The sequence below is a fragment of the Lonchura striata genome, chromosome 2, assembly GCF_050655825.1.
Source record: "Lonchura striata isolate lonStrDom1 chromosome 2, ASM5065582v1, whole genome shotgun sequence".
NCBI classification, from domain to species: Eukaryota; Metazoa; Chordata; class Aves; order Passeriformes; family Estrildidae; genus Lonchura; species Lonchura striata.
Window position 1 is genome coordinate 109,235,719 of NC_140704.1, and position 11,140 is coordinate 109,246,858.

At 52.4% G+C, this 11,140-nt stretch overlaps 1 protein-coding gene across 6 annotated transcripts; it reads right to left on the reverse strand.

Annotated features, from left to right (window-relative positions):
• Positions 1–1,344: 1,344 nt before the first annotated feature.
• Positions 1,345–6,883, reverse strand: ADCYAP1 (adenylate cyclase activating polypeptide 1). 6 transcript variants are annotated; one of them, XM_085571987.1, is made up of 5 exons: positions 6,715–6,883; positions 5,302–5,433; positions 3,283–3,417; positions 2,702–2,797; positions 1,345–1,759 (listed from the first exon to the last, which is right to left on the reverse strand). In XM_085571987.1, the coding sequence occupies exons 2-5, from the start codon at positions 5,400–5,402 to the stop codon at positions 1,573–1,575; spliced, it is 519 nt and encodes a 172-aa protein (XP_085428113.1). In that variant the 5' UTR covers positions 5,403–5,433; positions 6,715–6,883; the 3' UTR covers positions 1,345–1,572. The 6 variants fall into 6 exon arrangements, with proteins under 6 accessions (XP_085428113.1, XP_021407196.1, XP_077640187.1 ...); XM_021551521.4 differs by having other exon boundaries at positions 5,302–5,409; positions 6,715–6,867; XM_077784061.2 differs by having other exon boundaries at positions 5,302–5,430; positions 6,715–6,836.
• Between the last annotated feature and the right edge of the window lie 4,257 nt (positions 6,884–11,140).

Sequence of the window (11,140 nt, forward strand, 5' to 3'; positions counted from 1 at the left end):
TACATTTTACCTCCAAACTCAATAAACAAGGAACAAAAACTTTCGTAGTAGTGCATAATTCTTTAGTGGTAGCTACAACAGGGGTTCCTAAACTTGTACAATAAGAGCTTGCATAAAACAGAACAAAGGAGTGAGAGAGCGTTCACAATCTTTTTTTTTTTTTTTTCCCAAAAAAGAACATAACCCAAAAAGGTGACTCAGGTGGGTTAAACAGAGCTCGGAAAAGTTCGAAGAGAGGATGAGAGGCGGGAGGTCCTACAAGAAAAAGCAATCAAAGAAAAGAGCAACTCCGACCGAAAAATGCAAAGGCGAGAACCCTGCTCATTATTACACATGATGAGAAGCATGGACAGCACTGGAGAGTAACACACTATACTTTGCATCCAGGTCCAGTACCGAGCTGCCCGGGGCAGTTGGGTAGCGGATCGGAGGTGGGATCGCCTCGTCTTACCTCGACCCTTGCGGCACCGGCTCCGGTACAGGCTCCGGCCCGGGGCGCGCCGGGGGCCGCCCCCGCTCACTTCCCCACTCTTTCCAAACGGGTCCTGTCTCTGCTTTGGCTTTGTTCTGCAACTCTGCCCAGACAGCCAGAAGAGCAATGCACGGGGCTTAGTAGTTACTGCTCTTGCTGCTGGTTCGGGATTTTGGGGTTGGGGTTTTGAGTTTGGCTATTTTTGGTTTTGTTTTGATTTTTTTTTTGTTATTATTATTTTAGTTTTGGTGTTTTTAACTATTTCTCCCTCCAATAGGCAACAGAGATGCACAATTTGGATCGAGCTGTTGTTTTCACAAGATAATTATCCTCTAAGCTCATTGTTTGAGGATACACTAATAGAGATACAACTGGAATCAAAGAAAGCAGGAGAGAAAAAAAATAATCGAAATCTAGAAGAAAGGGGACGCAACCCCTTCAGAGAGGCTAGTGGCAAAGGAGCCTGCCTTGAGACTCACCAGGGGAAAAATCTGCTTCACCAATTCTCCCAAATCAATTTCCTCATAATCCCCCTGGGAGCAGGTCATCCTTCTCTATGTACAGTAGCAAATGGTGAAAATTAATGTCTTCGACCCTGTCTCGGATAAAAATACTGTCCTTTTAATTTCTGTTACAAAAATAGGAGTAATATTCAAAACAATGATTGTCTCTTTTTTTCTATTTATTCTATATAAAAACATAAACAGCTCAGGCGAATTCTTGTTCTTGTGCAGGCTTTTCATGAATTGTTCTTTACTATTCTTAGTAGTATTTATATATATATATTTATATATTATATATAACTTAATGATTGGTCCACAAAGTAGATCTGTGCGTTTCTCTAGTGCTTTTTGTACAAAAGAAAAACAATATTATTATCAAAATATTCATTTAATGGCTTTACTTCATACATAAATACATGTTTAGATAACACAGGAGCGGTGATTGTTCAGTCAGTTTGGAAATGACTTTTGTTTTTGTTTAGATTTTGTTGTTGTTGTTGTTGGGTTTATCTCTCTCTCTCTCTCTCTCTCTCTCTCTCTCTCTCTCTCTCTCTCTTAGGACTTTGTATACACAGGAGTGGCTGGTTACTCACATCGCTACAAATACGCTACTCGGCGTCCTTTGTTTTTAACTCTTTGTTTATACCTTTTCCCCAGGACGGCTGCTAGGTATTTCTTGACAGCCATTTGTTTCCGGTAGCGGCTGTAGCTGTCCGTGAAGATGCCGTCTATGTGCCGCTTGGTCAGCGGTTCCGCATCGTCCCCCAGGCCGCCGCTGGCACCGCTGCAAGCACCGAGAAGCACAGCTGCATCAGGCGGGGCCGCTCCGCCCCCCTCCGCGCCCCTCCGCACCGCCCCCTGCCCCGCGCAGCCCCGCGCCGGCCGCTGCCCCGGCGCAACACGTTGCGCGGAAGATGCGCGGGGAGACAAAGGCCGCGCCGAAACCCGGTCCCGACGCTGTGCGCGCAAGTGGCGGCGGCGGGAGAGACAATATCTCCCCTCCATGAATTATTCATTGCGGCCGCGAAAGCTGCTCTCCTTGGGGCTTCATTAACGTGTTACCTTCTGCCGAAGGGCAGCGGGTGGCACCAGGCTCGCCCCTGCCCCGCCGGCGGCGGGGAGCCCCGGGGAGCCCCGCCCGGCGGCTGGGGGTGCGCAGGGCTTCAACCGAGCCTCCGCTGCTGCAGCTGAGCCCTCGATCATCGCTCTCGATAAGCTGCTCCCCCCAGCAAACCGTAAGGACTGCCCAACTTGCTAATTTTAAATCGGTTGATTATAAAAATTTATAGAGACATAGATTATATATAGATATATAGATATATAGATATATAGATATATAGATATATAGATATATAGATATATAGATATATAGATATATAGATATATAGATATATATATAGATATATAGATATATAGATATACAGATAGATACGCATGTGTGTGTCTATCTATTTATATATATATATACACATACATATATATCCGTATGCCCGAGCATAGTAACCCAAACCAACCTCCGCGAACACCCGCGCTGACAACCAGGCTCACGCTGCACCGGGAGCGGCCAGGGGCAGGCAGTGTTTGGGGAGCCGGACTCCATCGTGGGCGCAACGCATTCCCGACCCCGGCCGGGGCAGCTTTGTTCCCCCCAGCCGCAGCCCTTCCAGCGCCTCCGCTCCAGCAGCACCAACGCCCACCGCGGAAAAGAACAAGCAGAGAGCCTTACCCAACCCGCTTGGCCATCAGGGAGTGCAGATATTTCCTGGCAGATAACTGGCCCAGGAGTTTCCTGTAGGCTTTGTTGAAGATCCCATCGGCGTGCCTGGGCAGAGGGAAGAGCCCGCGGGTGAGCAGCGAGGCCCGGGAGCCGGCTGCGGCGGGTTGCAAGAGCCCGGGCGGCAGCGGTGGCCATCCCTCTCCGCCAGCGAGCGGAGGGCGGCATCTCCCCGCGTCCCCCGGGACCCCTCGTCCCCACCCAGATCCCTCCCCGCCGCGCTCGCTCGGTTCCGCGCCGGCTGGGCACTTCTGCTCCGTTTGCGGGAGCATCGCTATCCCTCCTCGGCGCGGGCGGCTCCCCCGCTCCCTCCCCCGCGCTGCTGGAGGTAAGGCGCCTTTTCCATTTCTTCTGTGCTTTACACTGGGCACCGGGACTTGGGCAATATTGGGTTTGGGATTTCTATTTCTATTTTGATATTGTTGCTGTTCGCTTGTCAGGTATCATTACTATTTTTCCCCCAATCGGTTCTGCCAGACCCGTTTTTCTCCCTACTTCAAAATCACGCCTGACGCCCCGCGAGTTGCAGTCACCTCTTTTCCGGCGGGTAATACAAGGTGTACATCTCGCCGATCATGGAGGACGGATTCGCTATACCGAGGGGCTCTTGGTCGTAGGCGAAGTCCTGCAGAGTGTTCCCGTCCTCGTCGTAGACTTCATCCTCCAGCCTGGCAACGAGAGCAGCAAGAAGGAGTCAGCCGGGCTCCGCTCCCCGCTGCCGGCTTCCGGCTGCCTCGGTGGCCGCCCCTTGGCGGAGCCGACCCGGGAGCCCCGGGAGCCCCGTCCGACTGCCCCATCCCCTCCCTGCACCCGCCCGCTCCCCATCCCCGCCCTCTCCTCTGCGGGGCAGGACCGCGGAGGAGGGAACACACCCGCCGTCAGACGTGCTCCAAGAAACCCCCCAAACATGCCCCCCTCCCCCCGCCCTCCGCGGCCCACGCCCTGGCCCGAGAAACATCCCCTCTCTGCCACAGCCGTGGCTGGTGCTTCACAAGCGGAGCGCACGCCCAGGCGCGCAGGCTGCCGCTCACACACGCGTTCGTGTGCCAGGGGCTGGGCTGGAGCCGAGCAGCCTCCGCGGCCGAGACGGGGCGGTGAGCGGCAGCCCCACCGCCGGGGACCGCGCCCCGCTCCTCCCCGCAGCGCCCGCCGGGACGTGGGGCCTTCGCCTGTTGTTTTTCGTTGAATGGTGCCTCTGCCCTTTGAAATCTCGCCAGTTTTGTGTGTGTCCCAGCCCCCCAGCACCCGCTCTCTGCCTCCCTCTCTGCAGTACGATGTAGGTCATTGCACGTTACAGGCAGCTATTTTTGTCTGTGAGCTTTAGCGGAGGTATTAATAATAGATGCCGCTAAAGTGTTTCACTCCTGCTAATTCAGGCGCTTGAATGAAGAAAGCCGGCTTGCTGCCGGCTAATGGCCCTTCAGGCCACTGAGCCCGCTGCCCCCTAGCCGCACTGCCCAGGAAGATGACGGGGGCTACTCCGAGCCAGCTCCGACAGGCTCCTGATTACTGCAAGGACACCTCGGAGCCCCAAAAAGACACCCACCTCGGACAACCTTGCGCTCCCGGAATCACCTCCCCCCCACCCCTTCATCTCCGCTCACCGCACGGCAGTGACCCCCGCAGGGCACCCCGGAACAGAGACAAGCGCCAGTGGAGCAGGACGACAGCACCGAGCCCAAAACTCCCCCCCAAGCCAAGCATCACCGGTCGCCCGAGCAGAGGACAAGCAGGGTGAGAACAGGCTGCCATCGGCCGTCCCGGACCAGGTACCCTGAGCCCCCAGCTGCAGACCAGCGTAGGAAACTCCCTTGTGCTGGTGCTTCTGGGGGTCCTCCACTCCTGCCCCAAACACAGAGGAATTCAAACGCCCACGGCTCCCAGCTGGAGAGGGACAGCGCAGGCATCAGCCTGCGGCTGGAGCCCAGAAAGACAACTCCGAATATAGAAAGCCAAACAACCTTGTGCCAGCCCCTTTCCCTCTTGAGAAGGGCTGTCATACACAGACAGGTAAACAGGGGAAGAGACTGAACCCCCACCAGCTCCAATACCGCTACAGGAACCATGACAGCTCCCACATGCTTGCAGACAACGGTGCACCCGCCCCGCGCCCCGCTCCCCCTCAGCCGGACAGGCGATGCTCGGCCCGTACCCTGGGCGAGCTGCGGGCAGCCAGAGGCTGCCAAGGGCCTCGCAGGACAGGGGGCAGACAGGGGGAGAGAAGCTTTTGGGACCCGTTGACATGCAGCCGGGACCTCGGCCCGCTGTCGCCGACATGCAGAAGAGAAGGTGCCCCCACTCCCGGGGACCCCACCACAAGAGGCCGTGGGTTATCGTGCCGGAGTCCCGAGGAGAGGAACTGGGGGATGCCAGTGCAGCCGGTGAAGGGGGTGGACACACAAAACCCAAGTGGAGGGGATTTCCTTTGGTAACTCTACTTCACATCCCCTCTCATTTTCCTCCCCGGTAAGATTCCTCTGCCCTTAGCTAAAGTGGGGCTGAGAGGGCCTGAAATGGTCCCGACGGAGCTCCCGGACAGCTGACGGACCTACCTGAGCGCCGGGTACTGAAGTCCGGCCGCAGGTGAGCAGTAGACGCTGCAGTGCATTATTATGCCATAGACCAGGAGTGCTAAGATCGCTTTGCTACACATTGCCACTCTGTGCGGGAGGGAAAGGATACTGCTGAAAAAAAAAAAAAAAAAAAAAAAAAAAAAAAAAAAAAAAAACCGAAAACAAATAAAAAAAATTCACTAACAAAACCCCAAAGAAACCACCCCACGTCTCACCAACCCCCTGGCCTCTCCTGCCGGAAAATGAAGCAGAGCGGCCCCGGGGGACAAGCGCCCTGGGCAGCCGGATGCCAGCGCGGAGCGGCACGGAGAGGAGCAGAGCGGTGCCCGGCGCAGAGAGCCGCGGCCGCCGCCCGCCCCGTCGGTGCCCGCCCGCCCGCCCCGGGACCGCTGCGGGAAGGCCCGGCGAGCCACCTCGTGTCCTTACCATTAAACTCTAGACACCCGGCACTGAGAGCGTTTGGCTGCGAAACTAAAACGGCAGGTCTTGCTGGGAAAAAAAATTAAAGACCCCAAAAGGGAATGGGAAGAGAAATCGAGCTCTCGCCCAAGTTGCGTCCAAAAGGAGTTAAAACCCTCGTGACATCGCCTCTCCTATGGGCGAAGGACCGGCAGGATGCAGAAGAAGCAGAAGCGGCAGCAGTTAGTTGTTTGCTGGTTTTAGGGCTATCCACTCCAAAAAGAAAAAGAGAGACAGGAAGGGGGAAAAAAGGATGAAGGAAAAAAGTTTGCAGGTAGCAGCACAGATCTGGAGTGGAGTCTACAAGGTAATTGAGTAAGAGGGATGGAGCGAGATGTCGCCGGAGAACCGAGCGCTGGGGAAGAGGGAAGAGAGCGAGCGAGTCCGGGAGAGAGCGGAGGCGGGAACCGCGGGCTGGCTGCGTGCGATGTTGTCTTCCCCAGATCTCTCCCCTCACTGAGCGCCTTCAGCCTTCTCTTCTTCTCCTGCTCGGTGGCTCCAAACTTGACCAGCCTTCCGCAGCCTTCCGTCTGATACGCAATTAGCAAGAAAATCTTTGCAAACACCCCGCTTCAGCAAGAGCCCTCTTCGTAAACATTTGCCTGCTTGTCACCTTAGAGGACGGGCAATATTGTTTGTTGCCCCCGTAGTGGTGTCCGGATTTTTATTCATGAATCAAATGCCTTTTTTTTTTTCTCAGTCACGTAATAATCGGGTATCAGAAAAGACGTCACCACCCCAATTCCTCAAGGAACACAGTTCTGTGTCGTCCTCAAAGATGAGCTTATCAGGAGTCATAAAGCTTTTCATAAACACCAACTCACACTTCCTCCCCCCCTCCCCAAAAAAAATAAAAACCTAACAATCAAACAAACACTCAGAAAAGCCCCACCGCACAAACCTAAAAGGATGTTCGCCACTGTAAAGTTTTACCTGACGTGGGAAGGGAAGCGGAGGAGAGCAGTTAGGGGTGGGGTGGGGGTCCCCCGGCTTGTTGGGCTCCCCCACGGCTTTGCTCCGGGTCTTTCCGCGGGGCCAGCTCACCCCACACGCAGGCCGGGGCCGCCGCTGGGCGCAGGCCCCCGCGGAGCCGCCCGGCTCTGAGCGCGCAGGCGGAGCAGCCGCGGTGCGGAAACCCCCACTTCCGCGGAGATTTAAGAATATAAGTGCCTAATTTTTTTTGTCTCCAGGCCCCCACTTTTATTTATTTTTTTTCTTTTCTCTCTTTTCTTTGTATTTTTTTTTCCTTTTTTTTTTTAAGAAAAGGATTGTTACTATTGTTCCCATTACACAAGGCTCCCCCCTCGGGGAAACCAGCAGCGCCATGACCGCTCTGCGTGCATTGAAGCCGCGGGGCGTAAGGGACAAGCCCCGCGGCCCCGTCGCAGGGAGGGTCCCACGCTCTGCCGGCGCTGCCCGGGGAGGAGGGGGGCGGCTTTTCCCCTCACTCCCGTGGCCCTTCCCTTTCGTCTCTCCGCCTTGTGCAGAGACAGATGTGAGGCTCGCAGCGCTTGGCAGAGAGGGAGGGAAGAGCATCGCCATGAGGAAAAAAAAAAAAAAAAAAAAAAAAAAAAAAAAAAAAGTTGATTTGCCGGAGGGACCGGGGAGGAAATCCCTTCTCTGGGGACTTCCCCGCCGCCGGAATAATTTTCCCCCGAAGTGATGCGCCGGGCGCGGGCCATCGGCGGGCTCCCAGCCGCTGCAATTGCTGCTTGTCTCCGCACTCCCCTCCCTCCGCGACCGAAAATGTGCCCTTCATTTCCGAGAATTACCCAAAGAAATACAGGCTTCAGGAGCCATTACTAGACATTTTAATTATTGGGACCATAACCAGAGCGTTCAGGAAGCAGCAATAATATAGTTCTCCTGTTTCCTATTTGAATGGGTTTGGTGTAACATACTTGGATGAGTTATTTGAGCCCAAATCGATTTCTCAAAAACAACAACAACAAAAAACACACCATACAATTACATTCCTATTACGGTCATTTAAGGTTTCAATATTTTCCGGAGATAAAGGAAATTTGACGTGAATGAGTGATTGCCGCAGAAATGGCCAACGACGCGATCCCGGGCGAGGATGGAGGATAGGGACGGAGCGGGACGCTATCCCCGTTGTCATTCTGCGCCGGGCCTTTCGGGCCGGGAAGGAGAAGGAACGGGGCAGGGCGGGGCGGCCGGGGAAGCGGTCACCCCGCCGCTCCCGCTGGGGAAAGACACCCCACCGCTCCCGGTAGGAAAAGGGGCGCCGGGCGACTGCCGGTAGGAAAAGGGCCATCCGCGGCTCCCGCTGGAGCAGGAGCACGCCGCTGCTCCCGCTGGAGCAGGGGCACCCCGCTCCCCGCGCCGGGCCCGCGGCGCGCCGGGGCTTCCCCGCCACTCCCGCGCCCCGCGGCGCGCACGGTCCGTGAGCGGAGGGCGCCACCGCGCGGGCGCTGCGCGCCTGCGGACGAGGCCGCGGAGCCGCCGTCGGGCGGGCCGGGCTGGCGAGAAACCCCCGCGCCCGGCTCCGAGACACGCACGGGAAAGGGCGGCCCGCTGCTCCCCTGCACCGCGCCCTGGGGGCCGGCGGGGTCTGTGGTAGGGGTGTTTTGGTTTCCTTTGTCGTGACTCGGAGGTAGCAGGTGTAACCATGGGCTTTTCTAGAAACCCGTGTGGCCAGGACTGTGTGAATCACGTCAGTATGAAGGCTTGACCGCACACTCCGCCTAAAGAACAGGGAAAAGCATTCCTTCTCTCCAAAGAGACAAGACACACACAGGTAATACATTTTAAAACTGTGGCTGTTTTCACTTCAGAAAAGTGAATTTCCTCTCCTCCATCCTCACTCCCCTGGATCCTTACAGAAAGCACGAAGATGCCTGAGATAACAGGTATTAGCAGCACAGGGGTAGAGATACCCAAAAAACAAACCTGAAGCCACAGACCCCATACAGAGACCCTATGCCGCCCTGGTGTTACCATGCATGCAACAGCAATGTCAGGATGATTCGCAAAAAATGCATCTTCTAAGCTCTCTCTCTTTATGGTGAGTGAGTAACTCACACACAGTTTGCACCAATAAAGGTTTCATAGCATCTCAGTCTACGTCACAGAGGTGTGTGTGCAAAATGAATATGATTATGGCATGACTGCAGTTTAGGCTGAGGAAGGAAAGGTTTTAATCTGGTCTCTACGTACATTTCTCAATAACTGTCATCTCAAGGCTGAGAGGGATTTAAGGTATATGATACTTGCCTCTAGGGCAAATTCCTGAGGCAGCATCTAAAGAAAAGCAGGGAGTCTTTTATTGGCAGAATTTCTTTAATCTTCCCTGTACCAGCTTAAATTAGACCTTTTAATTTATCTATTCTATTTTAAATATTTATTTTATTAACTAGAGCATTATAATTCTGTAGAAGTTTCTAGGGGGGCTTACATCCTATAAGCCTTGCCAAGTCTGACTGCAGCTGATTGCAACTTACCACTGGAAACCTTGCTGCTATAGTTCTAATTCAAAAGAACATATTTAATCATGTACCATAATGGTACATTATGCCCATGGTACATGGGCATCTTTTTGACTCCTCAGAAACCCCCTTTTCATATTTATGCATATTTTATAAAATATACTATGAGGATTTATCAAACTGTCAGGAAACTCTATTGGTCCATAAAGCCAGATATCTCATACACACTGGTTAGATGTCCAACCACCATATTCATATTTTTTCAGTATGTGCCAACTTAGCAGCATGTTTTTAAAAGAACCTGGAAGAATTTATGTACATGGAATACATAATTTTATCATGAAAGGACACATGTATTTCTGCCAATATAGAAATTGATTAATTCTTATTTCTCAAGAAAGAAGAGATCCAAACCAGCGTTGACACACAGACACAGACATATACACACACACACATTCTCCGTTTATCATCTATCTTGTAACTCTGTGCCAGGCCTCCTTTCTTACTGGGGTGGCTTGGGGAACCTATTGCTAACCAGTGTGCCAAGGAATAATTGTCTGCACCAGTTTCACAAACATAACACCAGCCTTCACCTTTTCTTGGCTTTCCTGACTCCTCCTCCTCCCCAGGGGCCAGCTCCTGGGAAGGATGAACTTGTCAGAGGGGAGATTAACCCATCCATTAAATCATTCAGCTGTAGCTGTGGTCATCTGAAAAAGGCTGATTAAGGATAGCCTGGCAGCAGAACAGAAGATATTATAGCTCAAGCATGGTTTGGAGGACATTTCAGCACTTCCAGCTGAGATGTGGAACCTGCAGCAAAGGTGGGAAAGCCCCACTTTCCTCCTGTAGGCTAGATGTCAATCCACTCAGGTTCAGAAAGAGCTGAAATATTTAATTCACAGAGTTGTTTTTCTTTTATTAAACCATTCCCTCTTATGCTTTCTTTAGGTAAAAGCAGCAAAATGCTTAGGCACGCTTAGAAAGCACAAACATCTGTGTGCTTCCTCATGTCCAAAGGGACAAAACTGCAGTCCAGACAAGCTTGGTCACCCAGGGATGTTCTGGGCAGAATCTACAAAGTACAAAAAAACCCCAGAGAACAGCAACCAGGGACAATATTGGGACTATAAATCTCTCAAGAGATGATAGGGCCAAGCCTCACTTGGTAGCCAGGACCCTTGCCAGCTTCTTTGCATGAGACCACCAAGCATTAGCAAAGTCTCTGTGATGAGAATCTTCAAGATAATTCCTTGCTACCTTTTATAACCTTGCCTCTAAGCAAACAGTCAAAAAAAAAGAGCTGGGTTGTTTGTTTTTTTTCTTTCCTTCTCTGAAGTGAGGAGGCAGAACGGTACTCACCAGGGCAGCAGTGTAGGAGCACCAGCAGTCCAGTCACTGTGCTCTTGCTGCTGCTTAGAGCTCACGGCAAGAGACAAGGCCAGTGGGTTGCCTCTGTCTTGCATAATTGCCCACACAGAAGCTCAGTGTTCAATCTTACCCCGTGGGTGTCCTCCTCCCCCTGTTCAGTAAATGAAGGCAGATGACTACAACAATACAGAGGCAGAGTCATTCCCCTCCAAACACAAAGGCAGGAAAATCACTTTCTAAATAAATGAATGACCAAACAGTGGACTCAGTTTCTCAAGGAGGTACCACCACAGTATGCCTGTGATAGAAAATTTCCTTGGATGAGCAATAGATTTATTTATAATCTCTCATATTTCACCCAAATAAAGTCGTATGCTGCAAGAGAAGAAAAGAATTGTCCTTAATGCTTTCTGACTGTGGTTCTTTGATCAATCATTTACGTATGAAAACTAGAAAAATAAATTATGAAAGGCAAAAAAACCCCAACAAATAAAGGACTTCTTTTAAGAATTAATATTCCAAAGGTCTATTCTAAAAGC

Coding starts and splice junctions, on each gene's coding strand:
- ADCYAP1 (XM_085571987.1), bottom strand. CDS start 5,402: ATGTGTAGCAAAGCGATCTTAGCACTCCTGGTCTATGGCATAATAATG. Junction 2,798..3,282: donor TATTACCCGCCGGAAAAGAG/GTGACTGCAACT, acceptor CCCTCTGCCCAG/GCACGCCGATGGGATCTTCA. Junction 1,760..2,701: donor CTGATGGCCAAGCGGGTTGG/GTAAGGCTCTCT, acceptor CGGTGCTTGCAG/CGGTGCCAGCGGCGGCCTGG.